The 22,379-nt window shown below is 55.1% G+C and overlaps 2 protein-coding genes across 11 annotated transcripts in view; both read left to right on the top strand.

Moving 5' to 3' along the window:
- The window catches only part of LOC126928780 (box A-binding factor-like), a 32,739-nt gene extending 26,314 nt beyond the window's left edge, over window positions 1-6,425 (top strand). For 5 of the 7 annotated variants that reach the window (XM_050744538.1, XM_050744536.1, XM_050744539.1 and 2 more), the window contains exons 6-9: window positions 2,313-2,488; window positions 4,250-4,512; window positions 4,843-5,096; window positions 5,178-6,425. In XM_050744538.1, coding sequence (XP_050600495.1) covers window positions 2,313-2,488; window positions 4,250-4,512; window positions 4,843-5,096; window positions 5,178-5,581 — 1,097 coding nt within the window. In that variant the 3' untranslated portion in view covers window positions 5,582-6,425. Of the gene's footprint in view, window positions 1-2,312; window positions 2,489-2,987; window positions 3,077-4,249; window positions 4,513-4,842; window positions 5,097-5,177 lie in introns of those variants that run through there. The other 2 variants (XM_050744534.1, XM_050744540.1) reach the window with 2 other exon arrangements.
- Window positions 6,426-11,263: 4,838 nt separating this feature from the next.
- LOC126928786 (transcription factor GATA-6-like) lies at window positions 11,264-18,698 on the top strand. Of its 4 annotated transcripts, XM_050744553.1 has the most exons (8): window positions 11,496-11,603; window positions 12,064-12,584; window positions 12,645-13,383; window positions 13,823-14,371; window positions 14,757-14,882; window positions 16,240-16,375; window positions 16,967-17,291; window positions 17,361-18,698. In XM_050744553.1, the coding sequence occupies exons 2-8, from the start codon at window positions 12,070-12,072 to the stop codon at window positions 17,452-17,454; spliced, it is 2,484 nt and encodes an 827-aa protein (XP_050600510.1). In that variant the 5' UTR covers window positions 11,496-11,603; window positions 12,064-12,069; the 3' UTR covers window positions 17,455-18,698. The 4 variants fall into 4 exon arrangements, with proteins under 4 accessions (XP_050600514.1, XP_050600512.1, XP_050600513.1 ...); XM_050744557.1 differs by lacking the exon at window positions 16,967-17,291 and having other exon boundaries at window positions 11,264-12,584; XM_050744555.1 differs by lacking the exon at window positions 16,967-17,291 and having other exon boundaries at window positions 11,264-12,584; window positions 16,240-16,386.
- The last annotated feature ends 3,681 nt before the right edge of the window (window positions 18,699-22,379 follow it).

Here is a 22,379-nt window from a genome sequence, read left to right as displayed (position 1 = left end):
CAGCTGCGCCGCGTCTCGTCGCGTCGGCTCGCGTTTTTCGTTTCGAGTTTCGATCAGGTTCGTCCGTGGATCCAACGACTAACCATCGACGACTATGAGCGACGGTGGATGGCGATGTGCGTGTGCAGTGGGACGCACGCGGCTCGCATCTCGGAACGCAGCCAGGCTCTGTCTACGGAGAAGAAAGTCGAGTCGAAAGCTTTTTAAGTGGCGTGCGCGCGTGGTTCTTTTGGAAAGCGAGCCGGTGCGTCTGCGGTTGCGAGCGGAGCTCGTTACTTTAGCCGAAAGCCGAGGGGAACCAGGAATATGGCTTTTAACATACCGCGGATCTCGAGTGGTTTTGGAACGCGCGTCTGCGACGAGTCGAGTCGAGGCTCGTCCACCCGAAGGAAGAACGACGGGGCGAATCTCTACGATCGACCACGCGTCTGCTCTCGGTTTAACTTTGACTCTGCTCGCCAGACCTCGTAGCCGTCGAGTCGCTTCGACGTGTCCTGTCCTGTTTCGTCTCTCTTTGCTCTCGCGCCCTCCACCAACCTGCACCGCACGCACGTGGCCTTTTCCGTTCGAGTACGCTCGAATCGCTTCCCTCTTTATCGTAACGATCTCGCGAGCTCGTGCGTTTCTCTTTTTCACCGTCCCGTTTTCGGCTTTCTCCCGTCTCTCCGCGTCTCTTCTTCTATCCCGAATCGTACGCCCTCCTTCCTCCGTGATCTCGCTTTCCTTTTTCCATCGATTCGCCTCGCGCCGCTTTTACGTTCCTCGTGTATCGTAGCGTTGTTCGTAGACGCGTACCTTGGCTTTTCGCTCCTTCACCCTCTCGATAAAAGCAGGGCTCGCAGTTGCCTGTGCCCCTTACGGCACTGCTTCGTCAAGTAATTAGACTCTGCCATTCTCATTCCCCGTCGCTTCGTCATCTTCCCTCTGTGTGTGTGCGTGCGTGCATGCGTTCGTGCGTGCGTGTATACCGTCTTGGTCATCGTTGAATATTCGGTTACGACGAAGAATATCTAGCATTTCCGTGCGGGCACACCGACCATCATTCGCTTCTTCGCTGTCTGTGACGACAACATCGGCCCTGCAAAGGGATAACGTTACCGACTGCTCTCGTACCCTTCGTTTAAACGGAATTCGCGACAGCCGTACATTATAATTCTCGTAAGCGTTAAAGAAGCGACGGAAAGAAGGTTTCCGCGTTTTCCCGCGTTTCTTCCGCCTGCCCGGCTTCTCCGTTTCTTCGCGTCTCGGTATCGCGTCGTTGAGAGCGGCTAGAGATCGTAAGATGATGGCAGCTGACGTCAGCTACATTTTGCTTACTAATATACGATATCCGATTGCTTCCCAGTCCCGTTTCTGCCGGATACGCGACTACCGGTACGCCGACCTTTTCGTCCTCTCCTCGTTTCGATGTCGCCGTCTCGGAGAGTAACGCGAGACCGAACTTCGCCGCGGCTACCTCTCTCGTCGACGTTCGTCGGTTCGTCCATAGTATCTCGTCCTCTTTTCTTCTTTTTTTTTTTTTTTTTTTCCGGTAATAGCAACGACGACGATGGAAACGCGTGCCAACGATATACCGCTCGTCGTCGTGACGTATTTAAATAGCTCGACGTAGCGGTACTCGTCGCGCGTACTCGCAACGACCGCTAGTTATTGTTATCGAGAAACACCGGAAATTCTGATAACGCCATATCCCTCGACATCCTTTGTCGCGCGTTGCTACGTTTCCTGTATCCTTCCCCGGCGTACGTTTCGCCTTTGTTCCTCGTTTTGCGTCTGTTTTCCGTTCGATCAACGAATCGAGACGAATTCACGAATTTCAGCGTATTTCAGCGAATTTCGACGAGTCTCAGCGAGAGCTGCTTGGTAAAATTCTCGCTCGTGAAAGTTGCGGTTGCGCGCACGTCTGTAATAAAGGTCGGATGATTGCCTGCAAGCGATGGAAAAATACAAAAACGAAATTCTTCGGTATCGACCATCGCCGGAGGTATTTTCCTCGAAAAATACCTTGGAAATTACGTGGCTTCGGGCGTTTCGCGTTTAAGTACTTTCCCTGGCCAGGTATTCGTCGTCGGACGTCGGATCGTTGGCGCGTACACAACAGCAAGCAGCGTGCTTTCGCGTATCCCCGTCGTGTCCCCTTTTTCTTCTGCTTTCCACGTTTCGAAGTCAAATCACGCGGTTTCGAAATCGCCGGTCTCCGATGGGTAAATTTCACGGAGGGAAAAACCGACCGGATGCGGAAAACAACGATGGCCGCTTACGCGCGGCACGACGAACGAAGATACCATTTTGAAACTGTACAAATCGCACAGTGCACAACATCGAGGCGGAATACTTTACGGAGGGCCGTGAGTGTGTAAATTGTGGCGCAATTTCCACTCCGCTGTGGCGACGAGATGGTACGGGCCACTACCTGTGCAACGCGTGCGGTCTCTACCACAAGATGAACGGAATGAATCGACCATTGGTGAAGCAGCCACGGCGATTGGTAAGGAAGAAATGGAAGAGATACGACGGCCGGCTAAGCGGTCGCGGGAACGCTAGATCGGCGAGTTTCTCGTCGAAAGCGCGAACGCGCGCTTGGCGTCGGACTCGTTGCCGTTTGCCGCTCTCGCGCAACCATTTTCTCCGTTTCCATTGGAAAGGGGAGAAAGTTCGTAGCCGGGGGAGCGGTGCCGCGTACATATAGAAAAACAGGAGCCTGTGTGGAAATTCGCCCGAGTCCGAAATGGGCCTACGATCCATGGTTTTGCCATTCGTGTGGTAGCAAGTTGGGGATCGGGCGGTATCCGCGATTCAAGAACGGCACGCGGAACGGACGCGTGCCACGCAATGGTAGCGCATCGAGGACCGATGCGATACATCGTGCTCTTTCGATTTTCCACGTCTAAGAAAAGAACGAAAGGATTGGAGGCGCTTGCTTTAGGCGCGCACGCGTACGACGACTAGAAGCACCCCTAACGTTTGGCATCCTGTCTCTGTTTCAGTGGCGGACCAGGGCGATTTCTACAAAGGCTTCTATGGGTATAGTGGCGCCCGTCGCGCCGTCGAGGAGAAATCGACGAACCGGCGTTTGGTAGGTGTCATCCCCCAACACACACTCACTCACTCGCTCATCTCGTTCATCTCGCCGTGCATACGTGACATCCGGCGTATATTCTCCTTTTCTCTCTCTCTCTCTCTCTCTCTCTCTCTCTCTCTCTTTTTCTCTCTGTATCTTTGTGTCGCTCTGTGTGTCTCCCTCTTTCTATCTCTCTCTCTCCCGCCCTCTCTCTATCTTCCTTTCTGTTTCTATCGCTCGCTCGGTCGCTGGCTATATTTATCTCTACTATTTTATTTCTCCCGTTTCGACCACCTAGTTCGCGCATACTTTTATCGTTCCGTTGATCATGCTTCATCGATAACCTTGTTTTGATCATTTTCATCGTCCGTTACTTCTCTTCTCATTGCTCGCTTTACTTCCGTCTTGACGCACTTCCCTCGAAGACTCGAGAATAGAACAAACGACTTCTGTTTTGCAGCGTAGCTCGCAAGTAGCAACAACTACCGGTCGAACATTTGTCGTAGCTTCGAGGTGCCACTATACCCATGGTAGAATCGCGCTCCGTTTCGAAATCCTGCGTAGCCTGATCGGACGACGTGCGCCGATTTACCTAGACGCGTGTATGCAGCGTGTCGTTCGTCGATGCGATCAAACTGCCAACGAATCACTTTGTCGATTCTCGTCGTCTCTCGGTTCTCGCTCGATCGAGGTCGTCGTAGCAGCAGGCTCGCTTGATTTCGTTCGCAGAGGGTATAGCCGATTACGCTGTCTCGCGCGCGATACCGATCGCGTCGAACGGTTGGCGATCGCCGCGCACGAGTCAGCGTTCGGGCTTGATCGATCATAAGTTAAACGGTAGATGTAAGATTTCTTTCGACCTGATCGACCCGACACACCTTGCTTTCCTCTCCTTCTCCGTCTTGCTTCTTCTTTTATAAGTGTCTGTCTGCTCGCTCGTTCTTCTACTTGGACGAAAGAGAAGAGGCTCTTGCGATATCTTGTCACAACTTTTCTACCCCGCGATTTCTCTCGTCGTCGTCGTCGTCGTCGTCGTCGTCGTCGTCGTCGTCGTCGTCGTCGTCGTCGTCGTCGTTGTCGTTCCTCCTCTCTCGCCCCTTCTCTTTCAAGTTTTTCTCTCTTCGTGTCCAAGTCGTGTGCAAGTTGCTTAGTTAGCACGCGTTTTAACGAGATTTCGTGTGTCCGCAGTCCGCTTCGAGACGAGTGGGCACGTCGTGCAGCAATTGCCAAACGACGATGACGTCGTTATGGCGCAGGAACACGTTAGGTGAGCCCGTTTGCAACGCATGCGGGCTCTATTTCAAATTGCACGGCGTGAACAGACCTCACGCTATGAAAAAGGACAGCATTCAAACGAGGAAGAGGAAGCCAAAGATGAAATCGACCGATGCGACGGCGATCGCCGGCACCGTCGCTTCCTGTACAGGCAACGGTGAGATGGTTCTCGAGGGGTACGTTATCGGATAAACGGATTTTTATACAACACATTTATCAACAACCGTCGAACGATTCGTTATCGTTTAACTCGATCCGAGTGCTACGACTATTCCTGGTCGAAGATTCTACTCGTACACCTATTAAATACGAGGCTAAAGCCGAATCAACGCTGTTTCACCTTGGACCATGAAAGAGCAGCGTAGATTCGGCTGCAGAGAGTCGCAAGGCACCAGTCCCGGTGGCTACCTGGGTACGTTTCGTAGCTCGGATCGACGCTCCCAACGATCGTCCACCGTAGTCTCCGTCTTTGTTCTGATACTTGGCTGTATTTGCGCTGTTAACAGGGATACGCGCGGTTTCGTCCCTGGACCCGGCGATATCGTGCCCATGCAAGCTGGACGCGGACTTCGTATGATGGCACCGCGAGTCGAGTCCACGCGTTCAGGAACGTCTAGCACGATAGAATGCGTTTCCGCGAGCCACGCCACCTCAGCTCGTCATAACGGAAACACCAGCATCACCACCGCCAGCAACAACAACAGCAATAACAACAACAACAACGCTAACAGCAGCAACAACAACGTAAAATTGGAGCCAGGTACGTGTAATCTCGTTCGTATCGTTGTAGCACGCTGCGCCATTCGCAGATTTTGTTCACCACGTTGCAACGTTTGCGCAGGCACGTACGGAGAATTGAGGATGAACCATACCGCAGTGCCTCAGGTGACCTACGGCAGCAACCTGTACGGCAGTCCACAGTCAGCCAGCCGAATCGTCTCTTATCAATCGGAAATGTATTACGATATGATCGCCTCGCAGCAACAACAACCGCAGCAGCAGCAACAACAGCATCAACATCAGCAACTACTCGAGACGCACTCGCCGAAAGTCGAGTGCCCGTCGCCTCCTTGCGCGAATCGATCGCCGGTCATGATATCCGCGAGTCATTCTCCCGATCATCATCAACTCGCTTCCCCGCATATTGTAACGCTCGGCAATTCGTCGCCCAACACGGCGGCCACTAAAATTATCCTCGACAACGGTCATCTGGACAGACCGACGGTCGTCTCGATATCGTCGTAAAACTCGTTCGTTGGCCAACGTTCGACGTTGAGATGCATGTCCAGCGTATCGTAATTTCGAAGAAGGTGCGAAAAAGGAGAAAAGGGAGGAACGACGTTGGTTCGATGAACGAACACGAGGACGAACGTTTATCGCGGTTCGCGAGTCGATGAGAGAAGAACGAAAGGAAACGCGAAAAAGGAAAGGAAATGTCTTTCGTCGTTTTTTTTCGTTCCAACTGTTCTCTCGTTGGTGCGTGCGCTGTTAGAGCAGCAACAACGATAGAACGGACGAAAGACGCGTAAACGAATCGTTCGATTCGTTGAAAAGAGGTGGTCGCCTAGCGCGAGGCTAGTTACTCGTACCCTTCATAGACCCGTTATAATCCTAAGATCGGTGAAAGAAGTGGAAAATAGAAGTACGTAGAAAGAGGCAAAGATTTTACTGATTATATGTTGAAAAGATTGATTTGAGAGAATGGACGTTGGATACTTTCTGTGTAAATAGGAAATACATGTTATTAGAAAGTAATAAGCGTAGATTCGAAGCGCGAACTGTGCGCGTCGAATCGGAAGCGTTGGAAAACTAAAAATAATCGTTATCTATTGCGATCTAATTGTAGCATCGCGTCACCTTGCGACGTTCAACTCGTTCAAATGCACTACGACGTATATATGTATATCACGATACGATGCAGAAAATTGTAATTTTATAACGCGTTACGATAATGTAATTATGTCGGCGACTGAATATCGACGATCAGCGACTAAATGTTGCATGTTACGTTTCAACATGTTGGTATATTATCAAAGTGTTCTGTATCGAATCGATTATTTTTAAATAAAAAGGGATATTTAAATCGGAAGGAGGAAATTGTACGAGACGGCTGAGACCGGCCGATCCCTGGAAACGTAGAACGCCCGTAGCAGATGCAAGCGGAGAAAGGAAGAAGAAGCGCGCGCGGCAACGTTTACTCGAATGGCATCGTCGCGTCGACCAGCTGGCGAAGAGAAGTCGGTGAACGTGCAGGAAAAACTTCATCCCTGTGTATTTTCGGCGATAACGGCCGCGATATCTCGACTAATCTCGGTTAAAGGTTGGGACGAGAGAGCGAAAGCGAGCGAGAGACAGCGGTGGCGGCGGCGGTGGCGGCGGCGTGGCTTTGCCTCATTGGCGTAACCGGTGGGAAACGCAGCGTATTCCGGCTATTGCGCGTATTCCGGGTGAACGACGGGAGCCCGTGGTAGATGGCCGGTGAATGGGAATTATCGAGATAGGCGAACGAAGGGGATCGAGGCGTGCGATGTTTGCTCCCGAGGGGATAAGTTGGACGACGTTAGACCGTTCGGATTTACGCGGAGTCGCGCCCCACGGCACCAATCTTACGACCGTGTCTCACCTGAGCGAGTCCCTTATCGCAGGAATCCCGTGTGTGCTCTGCAAGTATGACGACACCCTCTGTTCTCGACTCGAGTTCTCGGCCTCTTCTCCCGCTGTTTTCAACGATAACGCGACGTATGAGCGCGCTCTCTCTCTCTCTCTGTCTCTCTCTCTGTCTCTCTTAACGCACGGTGCGTTTTTTAGCTTCTTTCCGCATACGCGTACGTTCGCGTATCTCGTTCATCGGGAAGAGACGCGGACGATGCACGTTCCTCTTTTCTGCGTGCCGCCGGCTGCCTTTCCCTTTTTTTCCTTCGGGCTGCCGCGTGGCCCGTTTCGCGTCGAGAAAGGATTTGGAAAGGAAGCGAAAGGGCGGAGGGAGAAAGATGGAAATGCGAAAAGGGGAGGACCCGGTGCAGCGGGACCAAGATGGCGGCGAGCGAAAAGGGAGGCTAAAACGCGATCGATGCGACGAGTCGAGGGAAAGCGCGAGGGAACGAGCCAAGCTCTCGTCTAATCGTGTTCGGTCAATATTTAACGCGTTCGCGTTAACGTTGGCGGTCGCGCGTGCTTTCCCTCTCCCACGTTTGCTCGAATCGAAGCTTCGGTACGACGCTACCAGGCGGCAGCCGACCCGAATCGTCGTAGGCACACCTTGGCAGCGCACCTGTGTCAAGCCGCGCTTTCGCCACCTTCGCTGTCGAATCGTAGCCGCGTCTGTCCCGCGAGTCGACCATCGACCGTCGACGCGACACAAATCAGAGCTTCTTCGATATCGTTCGCCAAACCGACTACCTGTATCACGGAACCTCGTTCACGCGAAACGTTTCTCTCACGTTCTCCTACCACGGTAAGTTCAGTCTTCGTCCTTTAATTTTCCCGCTTCGATCTTCGTCCGTTTCGTTCTCGCTTCCGCTTCGAGCCGTCTTCTTTTCTTTTCTTTTCTTTTCTTTTCTTTTCTTTTCTTTTCTTTCTCTCGCTCGCTATTCTCTTTCTTTCGGCCGTTTTCTTCCGTACGCTGGTTCGTCGGTCGCGCGTTACCTCGTGCTAATAACCGCGACGGAAGGGAGCGCGTCCGAGCACGTAGAAAGGGAAAAGGAAAATCGCGAGAGAAAACGCGTGGAAACCGGTCGGTCGCGTGGCTCGGCGTACCGTTTGACGATCGGCCGAACTGGAAATTTCGTGCCGAAAGTACCGCGGATGGAAACACGGCGCTATAATACGCCGAGTATGGGACGTTGCTGGATGGAGCAGCGTGGCGCGGCGTGGTGAGACGGAGCGAGTCGTGGCAACTCGAGACACAAGGCGGATAGAACGATATTTGGAAAGACGTAACTCGCGGTCTGTTTTGGTAGCGCGTGCACGATCCAGCCCGATTCGAACGAAACACTTGTGTTTTACGTTCCGAGCGGATCGACGACACTTGTGGCTCGGCGAATCGTCCGATTCCTCGGCTAGTACGGCCACGGAGACTGGAAAAGGTCGTCGGGTCGAATCCTTCCGCTGGATTCGAGGGACAACGAGACGCGAGAAAGCCGGCGGTCACGAGTGCCAGCCGTCTCGACGAAGTCTACCGCGAAACTATACGATATCGAGACGAGATACCCCTGTGCGCAGATATTTTATTAATCGTTGAGCACATAGCCGTCGTAAGATAATGGAATAATATCGGGCAACAGCGACGATAATGCCGTTTGTCGCTCGAGCGTTAATTATTGGTCTCGGGAGTCGCGTGGTCGCGAACGGAACGGCGCGCATTGTCCTCGGAAACGCGCGACCTGTTCGTCGTCGAAATTCGGGACGCGTCCGCGCTGCTCTTGCCGTTTACGCGGAAACGCGGCGACGCGAGCGGGGCACGGAGGCGAGCGCGAGAGCGAGGCGAGCGCGAGAGCGAGAGCGAGAGCGAGAACGAGCGGTGTTTATTCGTGGAAACCGACAGACACGGCTCGTTCGTTGTAAATTATTACGGTAATTGGCGTTGTAAAACGCGGGATCGGAACGCGCCACGGAGCCGTTCCGATGGATCACGCGTTATCGCGCGGTCGCGCGAATCGCGTCGTAAAAAGATTTAGACGCTGCTCGCGTTCCGCGACGTTTCGAGACGCGAAGGGACGAGACATCGCGTCGCGGCCCCTCTAAATCCATCGTCAAACTCGATTTCGTTGGAAGAGCAGAGAGCAGAGCAGCGAGAAACGCGTAGCTCGAATCGAATTGGCAACTCGACGACGAGATGGAAAGTTACGAGAACCGCGACGCTCGATTCGAGGAAACGCGATTGCGTAACGCGATCGAGACGGGTACGCGTCAACCCTCGGCGCGTGCGCCTGCCGCTCTTTCCACTCGGACACCGTCATCGCGTTCCAACGAAATGGAAAAAAAATTTCATTTCTTACGCGATCGCGTACGCCTTTTCGATATCGTTTCGTTGGCGCGAGCACGTACGCACCCACACCGGCTCACCTGGGATTTTCATTTACGCCGATAAGAATTTCCTACTCGACTGATAAAGAAAATGGCCTCGTCGTGTTCGCGATTCCAGTCGTGACGCAACCCTGTGCGTCGTCTTTCGCAGCCTTCGTACTCCCGAAAAAACGAGAGAAAAAGCAAGGAGAACCGCGCGCACGTGGCGCGCGATCCACACGTACTCATCCACCGACCGAGCTTACCCGGCTTTACGGCCACAGCGATTCGCCACCCCGTTCACATCCTCTTTCGTTCGCTTTCGTTTCTCACTCGTCTCTCGGCGTTCGTCGGATGCGGCGATTCCAGGATCGAGGACGCACGGCACGTCGACTCGGACCGCAGATGCTAACTCGAAAAGGAGACTCGGCGCGGTGACGGCCGACGGTCGGCCACCTTCGAGACGTCCTCGCGAAACTCGACCGCGGAACTAGAGACACGGCCCTACGCCTTCCTGGCGAACCCGACGACTGAAATTATCATTTTAGCTGATATACTAGCTAATGTAAGGATGCAGTTTTATCTCTTATTATCATGGGAAACGAGATAAATCGCGATAGTGTCGTTTATTTTGACAACGGCGTGCCTCTTGCCGATGGCTCGACATCCCCATCGGTGGCCGCCGCGCGGCCACATCCACGCGTCCGCGTCCTTCTACGCGTCGCGTCGCCCTCCGTTTCTACAGCCTGCGTTCTCTCTTTCGTTTCGTCGTGTTCGTCGTCGCGGTCGTCGTCGTGGTCGTCGTTCGTCCAACGAAGCTCGCGTTCGATCGTTTCGCGTTTCGTCTCGCCGTTTCGTTTTTCGTACGAAACGCGCTCGATCGAAACGCCGTCGAAAACGGACAGGATCGTGACTCGCTCGTTATTTCTTATCGTTCGTTATCAACGATATAACGCGAAGCGATCTGCTCGTTTCCTTCGTTCTCCGATAAACGACGAATTTTTCGATTTCGCCGGAGATACGCGGCGAGAATTGGATGGAAAATTTCTCGGTAAGCCGGTGGCTGGTGTCCCTCGATCGACGCGCCATCGACCACCTTTCGCGGATCACGGACAAAAAAAAAAAAAAAAAAAAACAAAGGCGGAATAGAAGAGGCGCGACGAGTGATTTTTCAAGCGGCGTTATCGCGATCGAGCCGGCCCGTCAACGTTTTTCGATTTTTATCTCGATCCTCCGATTAATCCGTATCTATGGCGAAACGCGAGACGTCGATCGCCTCGCGCCACGTATGCCTCGCTGGTGAATTTTTTTTCCTCCGCGTCATGCGACCAACGCTTCCTGCTCGAGAAACTGGCCGATCCTTTCGCCTAGCGAATCGTTCGCCTCGCCGATGACGCTGCTTTCTTTGCGAAGATGAATCAGTGCCGGAGGGTCGATGACGCGACAACCGTGGCTGATTCGTCGTTTGCCACGGACGATCACGGTCGTACTTTCGGCGGGCCGAACGAAAGACGCGGGGGGCAGAAAGGGGAAAGACGAAACGTCGGTGGACGGAGGACGGGAGAGAAAAAAACAGAATAGAGGAAGAGGGAGAGGGAGGAAGCGGCGATAAGCAGCGGGTGCGAATGATTCACCGTGAGCATCCTACCAATACCGGGTAGCGAGTACCGAGACCCGAGTACGTACCGATTCTCCGTGACAACAAAATGGCGTTGACAACGATGGCCGACGAGAAGGGCGAGGAGCGCCGGGGAACGCACGAACACCTCTCGCGATCCCCTCGTGCGCTGGCTCCCTCCGCCCCAACCCCTCGTGACAAGGCGTTATCTCGCCCGTGAGCTAGCGAGCGGCCGCTCGTTATCGACGAACAAACAAACGGACCCCTCCGTTGCCTCTTTTCCACTCGATAGCCAGAGATTCTCGGCGCTCGTCTCTCTCCTCTCTTTCGCCAGTTTTCCGTGAAAAGAGAGAAAAGTAGAAACTTTGCTCGGCGGCGGCGCGACGGTTCCCTGTCGCTCGGTGAATTCGCTCGATCGTTTTTCGTGCGAAACGAGCGCAGCCGTCACGGGGGTGCCCCGCACAGTGCACGCGTAACGTTTATCCAACGTCGACGCGTTCGCGTTCGCGCGCGATTTCGATTTCTCTCGGAAGTTAGCCGAGTCGACTGGTTAACGCGGCAGCCCGTGCAAACGGAAGAAGCACCGGCGGCGACCGAGGGCCCGCCGTCCAACAGACAGAGACCAGAGAGCAGAGAGAGAGAAAGGTACGGTCGCGTGCTCGGTCCGGAAGTCGAAAGTTTGACATCGTCGAAGGGAAGTGTGACGCGAGTCAGGGCAAACAGCCGTTCGTCGGTTTTTTCTCGAGACGGACGAGGCGCGCCGTCCGTCCCTTTCTTCTCCTGCCGCTCTTCTTCCTGTCGAAGCTCGTTCTCTCGCGTTGTTCTCGACGCGACCGCGACGCGTCGACCGACCGAATTTCTTAGTTCTCGCGGTTCGCCTTCTCGAAACGCGAGCGAGTCGCGTGTCCGAAGAGTCGTGCCCCACCTTCGCTCTTTCGCCGACAGTGGCCGTTCGCCCGAGGAGAAGGAGGACGACGACGACTACGACGACGACGACGACGACGGCGAACGACAGTCCTCCGCGCGTTGGTTCGGCAAACGCGCCGTCCGTTTCGCTCTCGTTGCCTACTTTCGTTGGAAAGATTCGCTGCGTTGGTGTTCGCAGGTCGCGATGAAGGAGACGTTGTCGAAGCAGGAGGTTAAACGCGAATGGGAGGACGGTCGAGCGGAAGAGGATTCGCCGCGAGTGGCAACGACGGACGAGCGATCCGTCGAGAGTTCCAGGTCGGTGATCACCGCGAGAAGGCACGTGCGCACCATCACCACGGCCGGACACATCACCGAGACCGTGGCCGAACCCGAAGACTCGCAGCACCATCGTCGATCGGTCGACGATCAAGCTCAGCAATGCAGATCGCGCTCGTATCAGGACGAGCAACAGCAACAGCAACAACAACAGCAACAGGACCAAGGCTGCAAGCTGAGTATCCTGCAAATTGCACATACCGAGGCGGAGATGCAACAACAACAGCAACAGCAGCAGCAGCAACAGCAGCAACAGCAGCAGCAGCACGCTCGTTCTCGCGAGCAGTCTCTCGTCTACATGACGAGCAACGGACAGGAGGTGCGGGTGCAGGTTTCGGAAACGGTGGATCCGTCCGTGCTGACGGTGAAGGATACGGTCAGGTAAGCGAAAACGCGTGGTCGCGTCTGTAGATCGTTCAACGACTTTCAACGATTCGAAAGGTACGAGACGTCGGAGCCGGAGAGAACGGACGCGGATCGCATGTACGCCGGATACTCGGCGGACGGACAGCAGCAACAGATGCGAAGGGACGGTCACGCGATCGCGATCCAGGCGGTGCAGGAGAGACGCGTGGTTCAGTCGGCCGGCGGCAATCAAAGGTACAGTCCGCGGGAGGCAGGCGGCCAGTCGAGCGGTGGAAACGGATCGACGGCGGTCGCGAGGTCGTATCATCAGGGCTCGTCGCCGGTGCTGGTCGCGACCAGCGAGGAATACGAGGGCGGTGGCGGCATGGCCGAGACGAACGTCGGGGTGCAGCTCGATTCACCCGCGCCACCGTCTTACTCTCCGCCGATCGGCGGAGACGGCGGTATTCGCGCGACCGCGACTTCCGTAGGTCACCAGCAGCCGGGTCAGCAGCATCAAATGGTCACGGGATACGTGAACACCGGTGGGGTGAGCATCAAGTACGAGACCGAGGCGGCGAACGTGGCCGCGACGAACGCGGTTGTGGCAGCGGCTGCGGCCGTCGGAGCCACGGTACCGGTCGACGGTATCAAGGTGTCGAGCACGTACACCACGCTCGAGACGGTGCCGATTCCTCCGTCGCAAGCCGTCCAGTACCAGCAGTACATATCCGCCAGCGAGACGTTTCAACAAGCACCGACCTACAGCTACACCAAACCCGGCGATCAAGTGATCTTCGCGTATCCGTCTCAACTGTCGTCGCGAGTGCCCGGGGTAAGTAGGCTCGGCTCGATACTTTTCTCCGTCGTCCGTCGCACCGCCGATTTCTTTGCCCGTTTATCTATTTGCCTAGCGTTGCGATATCGTCGCATGCGTTGTTATTACGATATTATTACGAGAATCGTATAAAAATAACGAAACGACGATAAACGACAATTACGAACAGTATCGGGTTGGCAACCGAGCGATTGCGGATCTCGTCATTAAGTGGTATTGACAAAATCACTCGGTTGCCAACCCAATGGTTACGATCGACGAGTTTTCGCGTTCGGATACTCGGTGGAGTCGTTCGTAGTCGTAACATTGTGAGAGAAAAAAAAAAAAGAAAAAAAAGAAAAAGAGCGGCGGAAAGACGCGAAGAAGGTCGAATCGCACCGAATCTAACGTATGCGCGAACGGTTGATATTTCCGTTAAACGAGATTGGTAATTTAGGTCGAGTCCCCTGGAAGCGCGTACATGAAGGGCGACCCGACGCTGGCGTCCTCGCTGGGAGGGTCGCGCGGCGTGCCGCCTCTTCACTACGAGCAGCCAGGCTCGCCGGGATCTCAGGTGACGCTGTACGGGACCGGGGCCGGATCGTACTCTTACACGAAGCCGAACACCGCCAGCGAGTACTGGTCGGCCGCCGGAACTCCATCTCCGCCCGCGTTCGATTGCGTGCCGAGCTATCAGAACGTGGCGGCGATCTCCGTCGGTGACGCGGCCAACATTCAGCTGTACTCGGGAGGAGCGTACAGCGTGTCGACCGGTAGCACCACGGCTCCGTCCCCGTGGCCGAATCTGCCGTTGACCAACGAGGACGGTTTCGACGGAACCATCATGACCGCCGATCCAAAGGAGTGCTTCGGTTGCGGCAATCCAACGTCCAGCTGGAAGAGAGACGAAACCGGCCGTTTCTACTGTCATAGTTGCATCTACAAGATGAACGGAATAAACAGGTCGTCCATGAGATGCGGCAAACCCAAACAAACCGTCGCCACGGTAAACTTCTCGCAACTATTCGTGCGATTGCCCCTTTCGCCCGATCTTGCCTCTTCCCCTTCGTCGTCTCCTTCTCCCTCTCCCTCTCCCTCTTCCTCTTCCTTTTCTTCTTCTTCTTCTTCTTCTTCTCCCTCCTCCTCCTCCTCCACCTCCTCCTCCTTCTCTTCCTCCTCCTCCTCCTCCGTGTTCGTTCGTTGGCAAGCGTCGTCCGCGAAAAAAAGAATCGGCGTTATCTGTTACCGAGAGCAAACAATCGCGCCGAGGCTCACGCCGGTTGTTGTTTACTCTAGTTTCTACGTCTCGAACGTTCCCATTTTCGCGTTCTCGAGACCGCGCGAATACTCCACCGCTCCGTCATTTCTCGTCACCTGGTTTCTCGTTCTAGGCCGGTGTACGAAGGACGGGGGTTCAGTGCGCCAATTGCAGGACCAGCAACACGACCTTGTGGCGGCGGAACAACAACGGCGAGCCGGTGTGCAACGCTTGCGGCCTCTACTACAAGCTACACAACGTAAGTGTTCGAACGGTGGGCGCGCGTCCGCCCGCTCGATAACGTTCTACAAGGATTTCGTCGATCGGTGCTCCTTCTCTCCTCCGTCGTGCATCGCGAGCCACCGATTGCGAAACGCGACGACGATTCCTCGTCCGCCGACGAATTCTCGAGTCTCCCAACTCGAGCCGATTCTCTCTCTTTGTTTGTACAACTGCCGCGACCCATCGCCGCGAATTACTTTCGAAGCGAAGGCGCGTCTTTGACAGTGTGCCGCGGAAACGAAGGAAAGCAACGAGGGAACAAGCCGAATCCCGCTGTAAAATTTCATCCCGATGCTCTTCGTTAACCCGGTGGCGCGTACGACATTCTGCGTATATCGCTGGACCAGCGTAAAATCGTCGACGGAGAACCATCGCTGTTGCACCGATCTAACGACGCGAGTTAGCTTCGATTTGCCAGGCCTTCGGACGTGTCACCCTTGTTCCACGCGCCTATTCGTAAATCCAGATTCGCTAGTAGCGACGTCATCGATAGAATCTGCCGCTTCTTTTACGACCCACGGTCGATACGTAAGAAAATCGCATTTTTCGACTACCATCGAGTTCCTTTCTCTTCCTTCTTTTTCTTTGCTTTTCGTACGTATAATCGATCTAATATTTTAACACCTATATCGTTGGGAAAGTCGTTGCCGGGAGAGGTTCTTTGCTGCCGGATTCTCTACCAGGTAGTAAAGTTCGTTGTTATTACCTTGGCGGGAGGGGGGGAGGGGTTAAGGAGAGCACACGCGCGCAATGTCGTCGATCCGTCGAAACTCGAAATCTTGGCCAAGAATCGAGAACGAAACGCGGTCACCGTTCGTGATCCCGGTTGCCCGTTGATTACTTTTCTTACGCAACGCGACGCTCCTCGCGTGGCCTTTATCTCGGCGTACTCGCCGGCCGACTCGTCTTCCCCCTGTTCTCCGATAATCGTTCCGAAAACATCTCGAAAACGCCGAGATCTGAAATCGGTGCATCGATCGTACACGCGTGTCACATACGTGTACGCGATACGTCGTTACGAAATCACGAGTGCCGCGTTTCAGCGCACCTCGAGTGGTCCCGCCTCGAGAACTTGTGTTCGCTCCGCGTCTCCGAAACCTTGACTGTTATCCGCGATGCATCACCGATGGTGCGTCGCGGCGCGTCCTTAATCGACTTTGATCCCACGAGCCGATCGACCGCGCAACCGTCTTATCGGTGATTTTAACGAGATCGTAAACGCCGATACGGCCGGCCGTTTATTATCACGTTTCGACGAATTCCAGTAATTTCGTGTTCGCCCGAGTCGCGGAAAAACTAGCTAAGCCTTGTTCTTTTTTTCTGTCTTTGCGCAGGTGAACAGGCCACTGAGCATGAAGAAGGAGGGAATACAGACGAGGAAACGGAAGCCGAAGAATCATTCGGGAATGAGCGGAAGCTTGGCGGGACCGAGCGGCATGCACAAGACCGAGATTAAGTCTAACTTACTCGGTGAGTCTTCGGTGAGCAAGTTTGTCATTAAATTCCTTTTCCGTTCGCTTCCCCCCCCCCCCAACGCGTCTATTTGTCTATCTCGAGACGGGTATCGATCGTCGATCGATACGGCTGGTGTACCTACGGATCGGACGAATCGTCGTTTCTCGGATTTCGTCCGTTCCTTGTAACTCGCCCTCTCTCCCTCTCTCTATCTCTCTTCTCTCTCTCTCTTTCTTGTTATATATATATATGTTTATGTGTTGATGGAAGTACGATTTGAAGGAAAAATGATAGGTACGCGCGAATCGGAAAGGTACGATGATGATAAAATGCGTAGCATCGCGCGGTACGTAGTCTCATGGCGGACCTTGAACGACTCGAAATTCGAGTCCCGGATCGGGAGTAAAGTCCGACATGGAGCGACACCGCGCCGCGTTGCGAACAAACAAGTCGGATGACCGATCGAGATAAAAAATTCGTCGCTCGTTCTAAATGGAGGGAGGAGAGGGCGAAGGGAGTAGCGCGAATAGAGACGAGCGTAACCGAGCGGAGAGGAGCGAACGCGAAGGTAACGTTTCGAATCGTTGGTCTCTTTTCACGTTCCAGTGGACTCGCTGCAGTTGAACGTGTATGGGAGCGGTGGTAGTGGTAACGGGGGTGGGATAGTGGCCGATACGGAGGCGAAGCAAGAAGCCGAGAGCGAGGCAGCGACCGGGGCAGGTACAGATGGCGGTGGTGCCGGTACAGAAACCGGGGATCGGGCGGAGAACGAGAACGGAAGCGGTAACGCGTCGGGTGGGAACGGGGGATCCGACGAACGTCGTCCACCCCTAGGTACACCGACTACGGGGCGATCGAGGCACGCGAGCCACGCTCACTCGCCCCTCGCTTTACCTACCGCCGCAGTTCTCAATCGACAGACTACCCTTACGTAAGTGCGACGACTCGCCTCCTTCGGTTTCAGCGATACTAATCTTTCATCCGTTTTTTTATCTTTTAGCGTGCCACCGCTAGAGCCAATCGTTAGCCAAACCAGTGGCGATCTCCTCTCGGTTATAACTTCCACCACGGCTATCCACGCCGAAAGGTCGTAACGAGGACGAGAACGAGAAGTACGAGAAGAAGAAAAATAACGCGGTAGAGAAGATCGTGTGGAAGGCGCCAACTAGTGCGACACGAGTGCCGCTTCTGCCAACGCGGTGACTGGAGAACGTCCGGGACGCAGCAACCAACTTCTTTACCGACCAAAGGTTCTCGGGCGTGTCACGGAAACGTCGTCGGTTTTCTCGTTCTCGGTCACGTTCTCGTAGACGAAATACGGAATGCTACGCGACTCGTCGTGTACCTGCGATTTTGGATTTCTTTTCTGTTTCCGGGCGAGAAACGATATCGTCTCGCCGTCTGCCTCTCCCTCCCTCCTTCACTCTCTCTCTCTCTCTCTCTCACTCTCTCTCTCTCTCTCTCTTTCTCTATCTCTCTATCTCTATCTCTCTACAAATTCTTTCTATTTATTTTTATTTGTAAAACAATTATGAGAATCGAGCCGGTTGCGCGTTCGACTCGATTCGACTCGACTCGACTCGACTCGGTTGCGAACTTGGAACACACGCTCGAGATGCGCGCGATCTTACCGACGAATTCGACTTTACCGATCGCGCTCGACCGTACCGACGGATGCGTCGCCACTTCGTCGGACGATTTCGCCCTCTGTACGAGGAGGAGAGAAACGCGAGACCGCCTGGGACGGCCGTCTTTTTCTCTCGCTTCTCGACCCTGCTGTTCGTCGGCTCCTTCGCCTCGGACGCCTTTGTTCTTGGTGTTGGCCGAGTCCGCGAACGCTGCGAAAATTTTGTCCGTGGCGCGTTCGATCGGACGCGTTCCTTTGTAAATGTAAATACACGGCGTACCGATCGCAGCTGCTTTCGTTCGCGTACACCTACGTACGCGCGCGATGTATATACGCGATACACCGGCGTGCCAGCGCGCGTACGTGTTTGCTACGTATAGTATATGACGCGTCCGTGTACTCGCGAGAGAAACGAGTACACGTAGGTGTGCAGCGAGGCGAATTCTCCCACAAAGGGTAATATACGCGTGTTCGGACGTTGACCAAAGCGTCGACGCGCGAGCCGAAAATTGCAAAGGAATAATGGAAGCGCGAAACGTAGGAAAAAGAAAAAGAGAAACGTATTTATTTGCTGGCACGTCGCGAAGCGCGCCACGACTCGTACGGCCGCGTAACGACGAGAGTCGCGCGTGCCTTACGAAACCACCTTCGTTCGTTTTGTAAATTGTAAAGTTCTGTGTAAAAAGCTTGAATAAAAGAAAGTCGACCCGATCTTGGACGGATGCGGGGATTTCGATGGAAACGCGTCCCGAAATGGTAGTAAATGGTTTAGAGCGGCGCAAAGCGGTAACGACTGGTGAAAACCTTGAAAGAAACGCAGGAAAGAAGGATGCGAGACGAGGACGAGCGGTCCACGAAACGGCGAGGATCGGCATCGCCAGCAAGAGCAAAAGGAAAGAGCGCGCGCGCGCGATCGAGCGGCTGGCCGCTCGGGAAGGCGAAATGGAAGGCAGGCAAACGAGGAGGCCGCAGCCGGGGGGATCGGGGAATTCACGGGGCCGAGGGGGGAGGCGGGGGGCCGTGAGTCCATCAGCCTAAAGAGTGGCTATCGTGCCTGCTAAGGGCTATTCCATGTTAGCCGCTCTCGGCGAGTTCTTTTTTTCTTTTTTCCTCCTTTTTATTCCCCTCCTGGACTTTTTGTGAGGCGCAAACGTGGCGCCGCCCTCGAGATCCCTTCTCGCGCGGGGAAATACCGCAAGCTTCGTCGTCGTGTTCGTCGTCGTCGTCGTCGTCGTCGTCGTCGTCGTTGTCGTCGTCGTTGTCGTCATCGTCGCGAATCGCTAACCTTTCTCTTCTTTTCGATAATCGTCGTCCCGACGGAGATGCCGAATTTGCCGAATTCTCGTTTCTCTGTCGGATGCTATGGTCGTCGAAGGTGAAACGACGCGTACGGAAATATAGCCGGGCGCGAACTCATTCTAAACAGAAGGGGGAAGGAGAAGAACGTACGGGTTCTCGCGCGGTCGGATCGCTTGGAATTTAAGGGATGCGCCCGACGTTTCCCTATCGGCGCGGCGCCAACCGGTGTGCGTCTTATCGCGAGTCGTGCAGCACACCACCGTTACTTCGACTTTGAGCCGCAGCGTTCGACTTTCGAGTTTTTGTCTGGAAGAAATTCCTTCTACGCGGCAGGATGCATCTCGACGAGGATGTGGAAGAGGTCGGAACGGTGACGATCGTCGTCGATCGACCGCGTAGGGTCGCTCGAATCCGTAGGAAGCAGCCGAGCAGGCGCGAGAGCAAACGCGTCGCCATAAATAAGCGCGAAGCGCAACAAATTAGATCGTTGGCGATGCCGCGTGGAACATCGCTTAGCCCGATCGGCGCGTTCGCGATATTTCACGGCCGAGGCACGAGCACGTAAGTTAAGCCTCGTCTCGGCGTGTTCAGGCCTTTCTCCCTTCTCTCCGTTCTCGCCATATTTTCTCGCTTTCCGGTCCTCTCCTTCGTCGTGGCTACTCTCGCGCGCCACGTCGTTACACGGTAGGTGGTGCGCGCGCGATACGCTCGACCCGAGAGAGCGCGTTTTCCTCGTAACGCGTGGCGGCCAGGACGCGCGTGCTGGTTTCTCTCTCGCCGAGCAGCGTCTCGGCGTTTCTTCGGCGGACAGCCGCGGCGATCGTCGCCTAGCCGGCGGTCAACCCGCGGCTTCGCTTCGACTCGCAGCGGACGCGATCGCGAGTGACCGCGCACCGAGAACCGGCGCGATCCTCCTCGAATTTTCTTATTTTTCAGCGAGGCGACTCGTTCGCCCACAGGGCTATTACAGAACCTACGGCCGATCCTGAGCATCCACGATCGCGTGCGTGTACGTGCGTACACGTGTACCTACACGCGTGGAAACAACCGCGTACCAGCGACCCGGTTTCCAGGAAGACGGCGAAAGGGGGACCGAGACGAGACGAGCCGAGCCGAGCCAAGACGGGCCAGGCCGGGACGGGGCGAGGAGAGGCGCGCGTTTCGAGACGGTCACAGGGAGAAGGAGCGGGAAACGCGGACCAACGACGATTAGATTAGAGAAGAGACCGCACCGCGTTCCCGGTCCTTCGCCGGCGACCAATTCACCCGGGTGATCGAGATTCCCGCAAAGTCGTTCTCTCTTCGACCGACCTCGTCCTCGTCCTTGCGGCTTTCGTCCGATCGTTTCGTCGACTCGCGCGACTCGCGTTCGTCGGATCGCCTCGCGGTAACAGGCCCCGCGAGAACGGATAGGCACGAGACAGCGCAACGCCAGCCCAGCCACGACTTATAATTCGTAGGATGCATTATTTTCAAATCGAGCGTGATTTAGTGCGCGGTGACGCGCGCTCGCGCACCAACGTCGATATGTAAATGCGTTAATGCTTAATGCGTGTCGGTTGATTTATCGTCGCGCGATCACGGCTACGCGAGTGAAAGGCGTTCTGCCTGCCACGGACGCTCTCGCTTCGTCGTCTCGAGAAGCGAAAAGCCTCGCCGATCGGCCGAGATCGTTTTCCACGTCGAACGACGAACCGGCGGACGATGGTCGCGAGACGAAAGACAGGGTGGACACCCCGTAACGCTCGACGACGATAGACGCGCAACGACTGCTCGCCGCCGCTGCTGCTGCTGCTGCACCCTCCGATTTTCCGATCGGCGCCACACCTATCTATCTCCGCCGTTACTTAATGGCACGCTCTACAACTCGTATTTTATCCCTACGTCCCGACGAGATAATCGGGACCTTCGTTACGCCGGTTACGACCGATTCTCTACCGTCTCCGACCGAACGCTCCAACAAATCGTACCGGCGTACCGGCGATTAACGCGCGTCCTGCCGCATTTCGACCAGCGTCTCGCCTTTGTCTTCGTCCTTCGACGAATCGCGTCGAATTTATCGGACGAAGAGGAGTCTCGTTCGACGCACCGACCAACCGCGCGGCGATTTCACAAATTTCCCAAAATTCGAAGGTCCGTCGAGAAGGGGCGCGACGCGTTTTCGCGAGGTTGGTCGTAATTGGCGGAACGGAGGAGCGGGCCGAGAAAAATCGCGTTCGCGAGACGTCCGTTTTTCTCGGAAGCGGACGTTGGCTGGTACGGACGAGATAATTTTCGTGCGGACCAGCGAGCCGGCGCTCGCCATCGGACGTGGATCGCGCGTCGGTACCTCGGTCGTCTCGCAGGAAATTTCGCGAGGTCGCGTCGATTTCCACCGAGTCGGAATTAAAACGGAAGAAACGGTCCGTCGAGTTGGCAGACCGCGTCAATGGCTGCGCGTTTTCTCCACGCGTCTTCGATTCGTAGCTCGAACGGGATTGCTCCGATTTTTGCGCCGGCGAGACGACGAACAGAGAGGACGACGACGGTGGAAAAATATCGTAAAATTTGGCACGCTCGTCGGACGGAGAAGGCTCGGAACGAACGCGGAGGAAACGCGTGGACGAGATGACCGAGGATCGATACGGATCGAAGGATTGGCTCGGATGACGCGAGCGACGGTTCGACTAATCCTAGAAATGGAAAAGTCGGGTATCCGTGTTTCGGAGGGAAAACGCGGGTGCGTGCAAAAGGGCGCGATACGGCGAGGGCGATGGAAGCGAGACAGAGGGTCTGCGCGAGTGGCGAACATTGGCCGACGACGGATATGGATAGGGGTATAAGATAGGGGCAAGGGGCGAGGTACGGGGGGTTTCGGCCGAGGGTCAGCCTGGATGCGAACTTCCGGCGTAGCGATAAGCATCGCACTCGCAGGGGTTCCTACCTGACACGCTACGTCCGGTTTTCCGATAGGGGGATCGGTAAGTGGCGCAAAATAGGCGCGTGCTCCGTCGCTTTCCGCTGTCGGACACGCGTTCCCGTATTTTCCGTGGACACGACGCGCCGGCCAGGGTATTCGATCGATCGTGGAAAATCGCTGCTGGAAAACGCGAC

This window comes from Bombus affinis, chromosome 2, assembly GCF_024516045.1.
Source record: "Bombus affinis isolate iyBomAffi1 chromosome 2, iyBomAffi1.2, whole genome shotgun sequence".
NCBI lineage: Eukaryota > Metazoa > Arthropoda > Insecta > Hymenoptera > Apidae > Bombus > Bombus affinis.
This window is presented reverse-complemented; position numbering and strand designations above follow the sequence as displayed.